The 14370-nt window shown below is 42.7% G+C and overlaps 1 protein-coding gene across 1 annotated transcript in view; it reads right to left on the bottom strand.

The window, feature by feature from the left end:
* Window positions 1-224: 224 nt before the first annotated feature.
* The window catches only part of LOC144769415 (cilia- and flagella-associated protein 337-like), an 817111-nt gene continuing 802965 nt past the window's right edge, over window positions 225-14370 (bottom strand). The window contains exon 22 of the mRNA XM_078653507.1: window positions 225-960. Within this exon, the coding sequence (XP_078509633.1) occupies window positions 796-960 (165 nt within the window). The 3' untranslated portion in view covers window positions 225-795. The remainder of the gene's footprint in view (window positions 961-14370) is intronic.

The raw sequence follows: 14370 nt of genomic DNA, 5'->3' as shown, positions 1-14370 counted from the left end.
CTTGGCACGCCCACTTTGCATATCATTAGTGATAAATATCACTGACATGCAAAGTGGGGCCCATGATGGTCGCTATCTCCTATTAGCTGTCGCTAACTGGTGTTAGCGACAGCTTGGTAATAGGGAGATAATTTTATCTCCGCTTTCTTGGCTTTTAAAGCCAAAAAAGCGGAGATAAAACCCCTTGATAATATACCCCTGTGTTTTTAAAGCAACACAATGCCAAGCAGCATTTACTTGAAGATATGAAAATAGTGGCAGTTCTAAGAAGCTACTTGATTGACAGCATTGTAAGCAAGATGGAAAAGCAGTTCCAACCCATTTTTTCGATGCTGTGTATTTTTGACATACCTAATCACAAATCTTTCAACATTGAGTTGATTGTGACCCAGTCTTTGACAGTACTAACGTATTTCATTTTTATTTAAAAAAAAAAGCTTGTTTGTTAATGAATAGCGGTTATACATAGGGCAAAATAAATAAAATAAATATGATTTGAAAAAACCCCAAATATAATGATCATGAAAATGAAATAATAACATTTACAATCCAATTTTTCTGGTCAAATAGATTATGCAATGTCGGTGTATATAACATGCTGAGATATTTTGTATTCTGTGGTAACATCCCTTCCAATAGCAACGGTAGCAGGAAAGTTATTTGCTGATGGCGCTTGTCTGCTCAGCGATATGTTCAGAATCAGAATAAAGTATTTTTCATTGCAAGACGCTGGAAACCCCTTTTTCTTTTGGGGTGGGGAAGGTGCATTGGGAGATATTTTCTTCGCAGTTGGAGTTACAGATTTTGTTCAAACTTTGGGTCGAATTGGTTTTCAAGGTTCATGTCTATGGATGTGTGGCGAAGAATTTGTAGGTCTGATTCTGTGGTACAGGACATGCCCCGGCTCAGCATCCAGGGACATATAGATAAATCTTGAGGCAAAGTTACATTTTCCATGTCCTAAAATGAGAGATATATATTAAACATAGAAAAAGGCTGATACAAAGTTAACGTTAAAGAATCACGAGAGTGTATGTATACCTCTAGAAAATGTGTCTGTTTTATGTTTATTCAGAGAGTGATGCCTGGTTTCCTTGCCCCATCAGAAAGTTATGTCTATGCTCCATCAGAAATGTATGGAATGACGCAGGAAACAAAGACGAGGTACATGCTGGGCATGTCTTTGATATTCTTTTTGTGTTTTTATTTAGACACAAGGGCAAAACAACCTTGTGTCATATGTATTAATTGGTGTTGATCAGCAAAGCAGAAAAGGTAATTTTAACACATAGCATGATGTTCTTACTATTCCGGTTATAAAACAATATGTTTGAAGGTGAGTTCCAGTTAATGTATTTTTTGTTTGCTTTTCCACTAAAGTGTTACTTAGGTGGGAAAAAATTTACATTTACATAATGCAAATCAGGATCTGTGTATTTTAATACATGGAAACTCTACTTATTCAACGTGCAAAATTTCACTAAGGTTTCTGCATGGCTTTGCAAACACCCACAAAGTCATACGTTTATGGGTATACTCACATTTTACCCACCCCAAAGGCATCCCCAGCAAAATGCAGGGGAGAAGCATATATCCTGGATAGACTCAAGATGGATAAGAAACGTATGCATATATAAAAAAAAGTGTTAAATTTTTCTTGTCTACAAGGTAAAAAGTTATCCCTGCAGATAAAAAGGATTTTTCAAAAAAGTGTAAGCTGTTCCCCAAAACCGTCAGGTTTAGAAGGGTTAGGAGACAGTGGAGCCATCATTTCAAGGGCAATCAATTCCATAGATTGTAAGAATGTGAAATTCTATGAATTATTTCACAAATGTAAATCTAGAACACATGCAGACTTAAATCTATTCAGCTAGATTTACTTTATATGAATTATTGTTACCTTGCAGTATCTATAGAGGGGGCTGTGATTGCACCCAAAGAAGTATGCTCCTCTCCTCTCACTTCATCCTATTTGTTGTTTAGCTTATCATTCCACTTCCTATGGAGTGCCTGAATTGCAATGCATGAGTGACTATTTAACATCTCAGAAGTGCACTGAATTAGCACACATTACATTCTTTATTTCTTAAATGCACAATATACAGAAATCAATCTTTTAGTCTTGTTTTTTTTTCACTGTAGTAGACTTTTTTTGTGTTTACAATATTTTCGGCAGAACTCAAATTGCAAGTCAGCCCTTTAGGTTTTGCCAATGTTTGTTTGTAAATTAGAATCTCTGCATCACTGTTTCAGATACTACTTCTGACGAACACATATAAAAAATATGGTTCATTTTGGGTATGCAGAACATTTTATCAGACAGGGATAGCAATTTGCCAATATGCCATTTGATTTCAGTCACATTTTGGGCAAGACAACAAATTCTAAAGCCAGCAAAAATAAAAAATAAATAAAAATGCTAGCAAGCATGTAAATATTCAAACATGTAAAAGTAAAAAATATAACGCAGAGTGCCGAGGTGTTTTAGCTAGCTCTGAATGTCAGATTGTTCTCCCCTTAACAAGCCTGAGTCCAAAATTTACATTTTGTTGTTTTCCAAAGCATCCTACCTAAACGCAAACTTTTAAAGAAACACACATATTGATCAGTCTGGAGATACTAAATTTTTAGGTCTCACCTAAGCCATCGCGTTAGCGATGCTTTGGCGAGATATTTAGTGGGGCTTTCAAAAGTTCTCCCAAAATCTGCAGGCGGATCGGGTACAGTGCATGTGCGCCGGACGCGTGCACCATTTGTCCGCCTGCAGATCACTTTCGCGGCCGCTTTGATGTTCTCAGTGAGCGGCGTGGCCACTGAGAACATCAAAGCGGCCGCGAATGTGCTCACCATTTGCCACCCCCTCCCTTATCTCACTTCCTGCTTGTTGTTGCTTGGTGTGAATACACATTTCTTCACAGAACACTTCGCTTTCCACAGCACGGGGGCATGTAATGGATTGAATTGCATATAAGACGTCGTTTGTTGTCAACGAGAAAGCCCGGCAAGCACACGATCTATATTTTGCCCAGTCTCCTTTTCAAAAGCAAGACTGGAAGCTACCTGATTGACAGATATTGACTTTTTTTTAAATTCTCATCAGACAGATCTAATTAAAAAAGTACCGAGCACGACAGCTCCCAGTAAAATCATAACAGCATTAACTACTTGGAAAGCCGTCTTTTGTACTGCTTCAATATAGACAATGGTTCTGTCGGGTGTGAACCTGATTGCTTCAAATCATGTGTAAATCTTTCAACATGTGCATGGCCATAGTTATATCAATTAACATGACCTCCAAAATAAATCATTAGATGCAAATCCAAACAAACGAAAGAAGAAGGGTCATAAAAGGTTTTTAATCACTGAATTGCTTTTCATTCATGAATCGTTTTTTATATCAAGACCCTTTAACAATGTATAGGAAATAAATCAATCATCACGTGATACTTTTTAGTAAAACGGCGCATAAATTATAGTGAGTGAGATTTGACATATTGTGCACAAGTGATACGAAATAAGTGGTTTATATACAAGTGAGTGAGGAAGGGAGGGGGAAAGAAACAGGAAAAAGAGTTTTTCAAGGCCAGTTTCTTAATATTCAGTAGTCATGCAGTCCAGTATGCCACATCATTTGGCTTTAGTATCCTGGATTCTGTTCACTGGTCCTATGATATTGTATCGTCGACGTTTCGACCCTATTGACGTCTAAGTTATGGGTCTAAAGCGGGTCTTCCTCAGCACAGGGGAGGGGACGGTGTATAGGCGCCTGTTGGTGAGATGGGAGACCATCAGGTTTGGATTTGCAATTGATATTTAGTTAAAAACGTGACTTAAAACCAGTTAAAAATCGCTATGAGCGACTGGGTGATCAGACACTCACCTATTGTTCAGATGCTCCGTCCATCACCACCCCCTTTTGTACCGCTTTGTTCGCCATAAGTTGGCAGGGTATGCTCAGACGTGAGTCCCTTGCTCACTTTGCCACTGGATGCAAGCAAGCCTGGCTGAAGACGGCTGTAATGCCAGAAAACGGTCCTAGGAAGCTTGTTTCCGGTCCAGGGAAGGCATGGGTTGGCAGTTCGGGCTGGACTGTTCCCATGAGGCACAGGGTCAGACTGATTTGCATATGGCCATGTCTGAGTTGTTGACTGGGTGTGAGTGTTTGATTGGTTCAGATGCTCCGTCCATCACCACCCCCTTTTGTAACGTATTTTGTACTGCAGCACTGCTATTTTTAATGGATTCGGAAAAAATGCGATCTTATCAGAATCTTAATAGATGTGTGTGTTTGGGGGGATAGATAGTAAGACAGATGCAGCTTTAAAGTAAAGCAGAGACGGATTTGCATATTTAGTTCTGGCTTGTAGCATTCTTCAGAGACGGGAATTAATTACCGGACATGTTATCACTACTGCGTCTCTCCGCTCCAGAATATACGTAGTTAGTACCTTGCTCCGACTCTGTCTAAAGTTCCGTTGAAGGGCAAAAAAACACAAGCACCACGGCAGGAAGTCATGTGCCACTCATATGGGTTACTGTGTTACTGAGCAGCCCTTAACTGATACCCGTGTGCCTAACCCAGTGCTGACAGCATGGAACAGGTTACAGAAGCCGTGTGAGGATTATTTAGGGCACCAGTGAGTACAAGACGCAGCTGATATTAATCCGGCCTTTCAGAGATATCTCTGCGTCCATCAGAGGCGCGCCACCTGACGAGGGCAAGGCAGAGAAGAGGGGTAAGGGGAGAGACAACATGGCTGACATAGAACGCTCACCTTCAGTTTGTTTTTCTCTAGCACATTTGTAGCCAAAATAATACTAGGATGCTTGTACATGCTGTCCCACAGCAAAACAAAAGTACCAAATTGACAAAATTAGTACCACATTTGGGTCCTTATCCTCAAATATGAATACAACACTGATAGGCTTTACCTCCCGATTCTGAGTTTCCAGCTCAGAATGAGGAATAATCTGTAGGTTACGCCATTTTATTAAAGGGTTAACTCGCTATGTCCAGCCTTCCCCATGCAAAGGTTTTTACTGGCAAAATGTTCGCAGGGAAAATACAATGATGGGATGCAATAATGCACACTTTGAAATGGCAGATTAGGTGCAAAAACCCATTTACACCACATTCAGAATTACACGCTCAGCCATAATTAGAGCCTTGGTTTTCAAATCATTTCGTAGACTTGTTACAGAAAAGATGATCTTTAAATCTTCCTTTATCTCTGCAGAGAACTGCGGTGTTTCTTAGTCAAGCCTGCTATTGATCTAGCTATGGATCCAGAGAATGGGCAAGCCATGGGAATGATCCTGAGGGCAAAGTTGAGCAGGGACATCTTACGGATTTTGGGGGCCCTGGGCCATATGTATTTGCGGGAGGGCCCTGTTCGGAACAGCTTTGAATCTAAGATCCAAATTCAGCAGTTTCATGAACTCCTGGCCAGGTCACTCATAGTACACAGGTGCACTCTTTCAAATGATAATTGTGGTTACATCTAATATTCGGGGATAATGATGTGTGGTTTCAGTATTGTAACACAGCAGCAGCTCACTAATATTACTTCAAATTATCTCTGTGGAACTCCCATTTCTCATAGGTTCTGTTTTGAACTAAAGAATGTTACATTAAACATGAACAACATTTCTCTGCAAAAAGTATGTAAAAGGCCCCTTGAAAGACTGGATCCCTGGGCCAGAGTGCACTTTGCCCATGCCTTAAAAAGTCTCTGAAATTGAGTTGGCACACCAGTACTTGGAGCTGGTATAGCATTACCATTTTGTGGGACAGTAACATGGCAATTGACTCACTGAATGCCCTTACCTTCTCCTGTGGAAGATGACACTTGCGCGCCACAACCACACACAACCACACACACAACCACACACACAACCACACACAACACACAACCACACAGACACAACCACACCCACACCCACACACACACACAACCACACACACACACACACAACCGCACACACACAACCACCCACAACCACACACACACAACCACACACAACCACACGCACACAACCACACACACAAACACAACACACACAACCACACACACACACACAACCACAAGCACACACACAACCACAACAGCACACACATACCCACACACAGCCACACACACAACTACACACAACCACACACACAACCACACATACAACCACACATACAACCACACATACACAACCACACCACCACAACCACACACACACAACCACACACACAACCACACACCCAAACAACCACAAACACACAACACACAACCACAACCACACACACAACCACACACACACACAACCACACACACAACCACACACACAACCACACTGTCAGTGCACACTTTCACCAGGCACAGACAGTCGTCACTGCACGCTTTCACCGGGCACAAACACCACCAGCCGTCAGTGCATGCTTCCACCAGGCACACACCACCAGGTGTCATTGCATACTTTCACCAGGCACACACACACGCCACCAGCCATCAGTGCACGCTTTCACCAGGCATACACACACCACCAGCCGTCAGTGCACGCTTTCACCAGGCACACCCACCACCAGCCGGCAGTGCACACTTCCACCAGGCACACACACCACCAGTCATCAGTGCACAGTTTCTACAGGCACACACGCCACCAGCCATCAGTGCACACATCAATTGTTAACGCATCCACAATTAACTATTGTAGCAATCGCAGCATGGCACACTTTTACTTTTAAACATATTCATCTAAAGCGCAGCATGCCACCATTGCTACAAAAATAAATACACTTTTTTTGGCCTACAATTTATAGACTTTTGTTGCAATTTGTGTTGCAAAATTTAGCAATGCCAATAGCTCAAACTTAATTAATGCGAGACCTATTGCACTGCAAATGCTTGTTATAACAGGGTATACAGAACACTATAGAAGAATTTTTGTCATAACATTCATGATTCATTTCAAGTTACAATTTTGGTTGAGAATGAGCATCACCCACAAGAATTTGCTGCAGTATGTCGTTGTAAGCATGAATATTAGTTTGATAATTTTTAGCTTGCTAATGTAATTTCACCTCTCCTATCTTTTCTTTGTGGAGATCTCTCCCCAGCTTAACATTAACTTACATTTATATATATTTTTCAAAAGTCCAAATAAAGTAATTTATTTTAACATTATTTGCTATGGCGTTCTATTTTAAGTCCCTGCCTCCATTATTTCTATGGGACAGTTTTGCAGTACCATTGGTTTGCCATGTATGGTTCTGGACTTACTACTGTTTTTTTTGTCTTTGGTCACTTTTCACTTTTAAATTTGTCTCAACTCCCTGTTTCAGGAGATGGAGAAATGTAAGTCTACCTTCTGTAGTAAATGTATATTCAGTAATGATGAATAGTCAATAACCAGTACTCACACATACATTCACTCCTCCATAGAGGCACTCACACACCCACTCACTCGTACAACCACTCACACAACCATTCACTCACCAATACAGCCACTCACATAGCCACACACTCACCCATACAGCTACTCACCACCCACTTATTTGCCTACACAGTCACTCACACACCCACTCACCCATACAGCATCTCAAAACAGCCACTCACTCACCTACCCATTCAAACACTCACACACCCACACAACCACTTACATACCCATTCACACATCCTTACAAGCACTCACACATCCCCTCACAAACACATACAGCCATTCGCACAGACACTTACTCTCCAATACAGAACACCCACTCAAACAGCCACTCCTTCACCCATACAGCCACTTGCACACCGAGTCATTCACTCATACAGCCATTCAGACACTCAGAGCAGATGTTATTTAGGGAACAAGAATGTACCCTTTGATAGCAGTCGAAGGAGACATTAGGGGAAAATGAAAAGAGAAGCGGAAACATATTCAGACAGAAAAGTGATCCTGAAACAGATGGAGAAAGCAGTGGCGTAGATGACGATCTTTTGAATGACTTGTTGATGAAACATCCACCACCATACAATGGATCTCAGAGTGAGAATTTGACAAATGGAAATACAGCATATATTTCAAATGCACCTTTTATTTATTTTTATTTTATTTATTTTATTTTTTATTTATTTATTTGCAAAGTTTTATATAGCGCTGGCTAGACCGGGAGGTATCAGAGCGCTTTACATGAGGATCAGCGAGTTACAGGATACATAGTTATCTCATTTGAATCAGCGAGTTATTGGTTACATAGTTACATCAGTTTGAATCAAAGAAACACAGCGGGAGAGGGAGCAAAGGAGACCAGAATGGACAGACGAGTAAAACAAAGTCAGATGACCGGCTTGGTAGGTGACGGCCAAGGGGCCAGACTCCCCTATAGCTGCATAGGACAGCTCCACCGGGAATCGGCCAAGGTTGCTCGGGCTCCGCGGTAGGTATCTACATCAGTTTAATCAGCAAGTTGCCAGATACATAGTTACATCAGTTAGAATCAAAAGAATCACAGAGGAGGGAGGATGGGGAGGAAAGGAGACGCAAACCGGGGAGACGAGGAAGACAATATCAGCTGACCGGCTGGATAGGTGACAGCCAAGGGGCCAGACTCCTCTATAGCTGCATTGGACAGCTCCACTGGGCATCGGCCAAGGTTGCTCGCCTGAAATACCAAACGAGACTACACTTGTTTCTCTTGTAAGAGGAGGAACAGTAAAAGTAAAAACAGCTCAATTGAACCCATTTGATTTGAATGCTCTAGCTGCTTTAATCGTTCCTGTTTCTATTGGTCCTGTTGTACCTCTTTGTAAATCTAGGTCACAGGTAAATACTGCCCATACTTTGACTATACCTGCTAGAGTAAATATTGTGCATGGTAATTTACTAGATTTGACAACAAGATCTTTGCTTCAGACGCCTATGGTTCCGACTCTAAGTGATACTACAGGTATTAAGAGTACAGATTCCATTTTAAATCGGAATAAATTTGATCGTAGAAGCAGAATGGTTCAGTGGTTATCACCTTTTTACGTTCCAAGAATAAGTTACAGTGTTTCTGAAATGACTGTGCCCATGGGAATTTCAGTTCCTGATACATCTGCATTAAATATGCAACCTGGAACAAATGGATATTTGCATTTAAATACTCCAAGAGAACAATCTGGATTTACTCCTCAAGAATTGGTTGATTGTCTCAGAGTATTTAGTACCCCGATTAATAATCAAATCCCTGAAACTGTTTCAGTCCCAGTAAAGGGAAGAACATTAGTTGTGGCCAAGCTAAAGGTAGATTTGGAAGAAATTATTTGGGGAACTCTGAGTCCATCTCAATTAGATACCTACCAGGAGGAGGAACTATTGTTTCTCTGTAAAGAAATTACCTGAAAAGCTAGACAGACTATTACTCAGTAGTAGTGCACCTAGTATACTAATTTAACTTTTGTAGTAGGTTAGTACGTGAGGACGGATGGAGTGAGAGAACAATACATTTCCCTTATATGGGGAATTATTGCTTTATTGTATCGACATCACTAGTAGTGACTGAAAAATATTTGACTCAGGCTACTATCTAATCTCAATTTATGGAACATGTGGAAGGTGATGTTAAGAATTTTGAATCAAGAATAGCAACTATTGAACAAGAGTAGAATCTGCACTATCTGGATGTTTGAGGGATTTCTATACAGATACAACAGACTGAAGGTTTGACTCGAGTAGCATAATTCAGCCCATTGGACCACAATAAGTAATTTGAGGGCCTTGAAAAAGTGCCTGAGAGCGCAAAACATGTGTTGGCTGTTGTTCTTAGCTGTGTTTCTGAAATAACCGACTCATCAGAGAAATACAATATAAAGAAAGACAGAAATCAGTACAAGAATCTTTACTATGTGTTGTTGTTAAACTTCTCAGTAAAGTGTTTTATAGGTAAGTATATATGTTTAACTCCCATAGACTCTTAAAAACACGTACGCTCTCTTGATAATGTCATCAGTGATGTGAATTGAGATATCATTAGTGATGTCATGGGTGACATCACTGACCATGTCAAGAGTGATGTAATATGTGAGGTCTTGAGCAGTGGATTAGGGGAGTGTATGTTATATTTAGCTCAGCCGAATTTCACTAGTTTTCTATGAGTGAAAATCTGACCCTAACTATAACGTCCCTGTAACCTTTGTTTTTTTTCAGAGAAGTTCTAAAGCTTTTTAAATTCTATTTTCTAACTATAATGTCCCTGTAACCTTTGGTTTTTGAAGTGAATTTCTAAGGTGTTTCAAATTCTATTTCCTAACTATAAAATCCCTGTAACCTTTGGTTTTTGAAGTGAATTTCTATGTTTTTTTAACTAGTAGTCGCATTTGTAGAGTGGTGGAGAATGGGGCTGGGGCCACTGACCTGCTCTCAGGAATCCTACTGTATATGGCCTACTGGAAGTAACAGGAGGGCGTCCTGGCCCTCAAGGTCCCTCAGCATCCAAGAGGACTTCATCCCCGAACCCGTAGTCGGCCAGGAGGCACGTTTGCAGCATGGTGGAGAAAGGGGGCATGGCCTCCGAAGACGTCTTAGCAATCCTACTGTGTGGGACTTACTGGAGGTAACAAGAGGGGTCCTTGGCACCGAAGGATATCCTTGGGGGCCAACTACCCTTCCTATTACCTCCAGTAAGTACCACACAGCAGGATTGCAAAATTCTCATAACAGGCCACGCCCCCTTTGCCCACCACTCTGCAAACGTGCTCCCTGGTGCGCTCTTCGATGGGAATTGAAGTCCCCTTCACTGCTGGCGGTGCTTAGGGGACAACTAGCCTACTTCTTACCTTCAGGAAGCCCCACACAGTGGGATTGCTGAGAGGTGGACACCGACCACGGCCCCTTTCTCTGCCACTCTGCAAACGTGCCTCTTGGCGCGCTCTTGGTTGTGGGATGAAGTCCCCTTTCCTCATAAGGGTCCCTGGGGGCCAACTAGACCACCAAGTACGTCCAATATGCCCCACAAAGCTGGATTTCTGAGAGTGGTCCCCACGCCCTTTTTTGCATCACTCTGCAAACATGGCTCCTGGTGCTCTGCTGCTCGGGATGAAGTCCACTTGTGTCCTGAGGTCCTCTGGACACAAAAGGTACTCATTGCCCCACCAGCATTGCGTCAAGAGGCGCATTTGCAGAGTGGTGTAAAAAGGGGCATGGCCTCGGACCACCTCTCTACAATCCAGCTGTGTGGTGCTTACTGGAGGTACCTGGTAGGCTAGTTGGCCCCCAGGGACCCTCAGTATTCAATGAGTCTTAATTCCCTAACATAGAACGCGCCAGGGGGCGCGTTTTCAGAGTGGTGCAGCCAGGTAGTGGGCCCTTAGGCAAGATGCTGGCTTTTTTATATATATTTTTAGATGGGGGGGCTGTGTGGCCCCCCTTCTTTTATTATTTTTGTGGCCCTGGGAACCCCATCCCCCAGGGTCTGACCCTTTAAAAAAATAAAGCCATAAAAAAACAGAAAGGGGGCCGCGGTGTCCCACTCCCGAGGCCAATTTCCCCCGGGGCATGGCCTCTTTTTTTAAAAACAACCAAAGGCGAGGGGGGTGAGTAGCCCCCCTCCCGGGCCACTCCTGGCAACAGTGACCCCATCTCCCAGGGCCTGCCCTCAGCTTTGGGGACCGTGGGGGAGTCCTAATGCCCCTAAGGTCTCAGCGGGCTCCCCGCCTCCTGTAGGAGCCGGCATTGCTTTTGGACAAGGGGAGCTGCTGACATGCATACATAAAAGTGCAATAGAGAAAGGACTCACCGACCGTGAGCAAGGCCGTGGAGGCTGAAAAGCATTAGTTGACCTTCAGCAAATAAAGATTTCTTCAAACATTTAAACCCACATGAGTGCCGCGTCTTTGGTGAATAACATATATATATATCTTCCTGCAACTAGCCCCTGCTCAATGGACTTCCTCTACCAGGGGCTGTGACGGTACGAGGGGACCCGAGGAGAGACTTTGTGATCTCAGGACAATGAAGGGTTTCATCGTGTCCTGCTTCATTCTGGTCCTGCAGCAGTGAATTTTAACATTAACTCTCCCCCCCATTCTCGCCGACCCGAGTTGCCTCAAAATAGAGCATTCTGGGAGTTGCAGTTCGGAGATTTGGAACGTTCTGCAGCAGGTGAACTCTATTGTACGGGGGAGGAGCGGACCTAGATCAGCTACTTAAGAGGCCGTATGGAAGAACTTACTGTGATGATTTTGTCCGGTGTTGGGCACTGAGGAAGGCGAAACGCCGAAATGTATTCGCCACCACTGGAGCTGTTTTGAGCAAAGAAAGCCTTTCTGACCTGTTCACCTCTGGGCTTCTGCTTCTTCTTTTGGAGGGAGTGTATGGAGATATTTCTTGCGCTGGCCAGCAACGCAATGCAGAAGCCCCCGCCACGCTTCACAGCACTTTGGTTCTTTCAGTAATGGAATGTGTCTGGCACCCGCCTCTCCACCAGGGGGGCCCGAGCAGTTGAGGTATTGTACCTCTCTCTGTGGCATCTTGCTTCCTGCAATTAGCCCCTGCTCAATGGACTTCCTGTACCAGGGGCTGTGACTGTATGAGGGGACCCGAGGAGAGACTTTGTGATCTCAGGACAGTGAAGGGTTTCATCGTGTCCAGCTTCATTCTGGTCCCGCAGCAGTGAATTTTAACATTAACCCTACTCCCATTCTCGCAGACCCGAGTTGCCTCAAAATAGAGCATTGTGGGAGTTGCAGTTCGGAGATTTGGAACGTTCTGCAGCAGGTGAACTCTATTGTATGGGGGAGGAGCGGACCTACGTCAGCTACTTAAGAGGCAGTATGGAAGACTTACTGTGATGATTTTGTCCGGTGTTGGGCGCTGAGGAAGGCGAAACGCCCAAATGCATTCGCCGCCACTGGAGCTGTTTTGAGCAAATAAAGCCTTTCTGACCTGTTCCCCTCTGGGCTTCTGCTTCTTCTTTTGGAGGGAGTGTATGCAGATATATATATATATATATATATTGTGCCCTAACCATCGTAGAATACATGGTGCATTTGGGGCACTTGTGAGCCCGTGCAAGATTAATAAGATTGATATGTTACAGTTTTTCGCATATCCATGCTGGTTGAAGAAAATCAGGCATCGTTAGTGTGGCTCTCCCACTGGCCAAAGATTCACCAATGAGAAGGGTGGTGATATATTTAAACCAACCAGAGACTGTCCCAATTTTTGCATTTTACAGCACGGAAGAAGGCATTACGGTAAAACGCGTCTGGTGTGAATGCAGTCAATTGACTAAAATACATTTTGAGATAGTCTGTGAGATGTAAGTTGTTGGAAAACAAGCGAGTCCTCCTACCTTCGCGATACCAGGAGGCACCCGTTTTTTAGAGTTTGGCTGTATTTGGTGGGAACCGGAGAAAGCATATTTATATCTATCTATATCTATATCTGTCTATCTATCTATCTATCTATCTATCTATCTATCTATCTATCTATCTATCTATCTATCTATCTATCTATCTATCTATCTATCTATCTATCTATCTATCTATCTATCTATCTATCTATCTATCTATCTATCTATCTATCTATCTATCTATCTATCTATCTATCTATCTATCTATCTATCTATATATATTTATATATATAAATGTATATTTGATGCTCCTGTTGTACCGTCAATCACGGGTCACTCGTGAGCGGGTGCTTCAGACGCGACGGTACCCGCGTTTAAAATTGTGGCTCAGACTCCATTTGTTTGAAAAACAAAGTTCAGGACTCCCGGGGTACAGGCAAGTATTTCTTTATTTCACCATCAGCCGTAGACAGACGCGTTTCGGACGTGAGTCCTTCGTCAGTGTTTACACAGAACGCCACTCAGCGGCTACTTTAAATACGTCATTGTGACACGCCTCTCACACAGAAGACGGTATCGAGATCACAAATGCGCCTACACGAATGTGGTGGCCATCTTAAAAAGCATAAAATTATGCGATTTCGAAGCAGTATATTACTACAACTTGTATTGCCGTATATCGGCGTATCAGCCGCTCAAGCTGGTGTAACTTTCCTATAGAGCCGTGGATCGGCAGGTCACCAGCTGCATTCATTTGCGCCCTGTGATTTCGACCCGAATTCAAGTACAGTTCACAATGTACTTTTCTGTTAATAGGCATGTCATAAATAGCATCACTAGTATTAATCATAATTTTCATAGCAACATCATCACTTCATCTGAGGTGCAGAGACAATTATCTTACTTAGATCTCTCATAGTGCTACACCATATAGCATACAAAAAGAAGAAAATCAAAATTGCAAAAGGCAAAGCAAAGGACAATTAAAATCAATTCAATACAGTTTCAGGAAAATTTGTCCATCATTGATTCATTTTCCTAAATGTACCATCATTTCTTCCCCG

The sequence above is a fragment of the Lissotriton helveticus genome, chromosome 7 (assembly GCF_964261635.1).
Source record: "Lissotriton helveticus chromosome 7, aLisHel1.1, whole genome shotgun sequence".
NCBI classification, from domain to species: domain Eukaryota; kingdom Metazoa; phylum Chordata; class Amphibia; order Caudata; family Salamandridae; genus Lissotriton; species Lissotriton helveticus.
The sequence above is the reverse complement of the archived record's forward strand: the minus strand, read 5'-3'. Positions and strand labels throughout refer to the sequence as shown.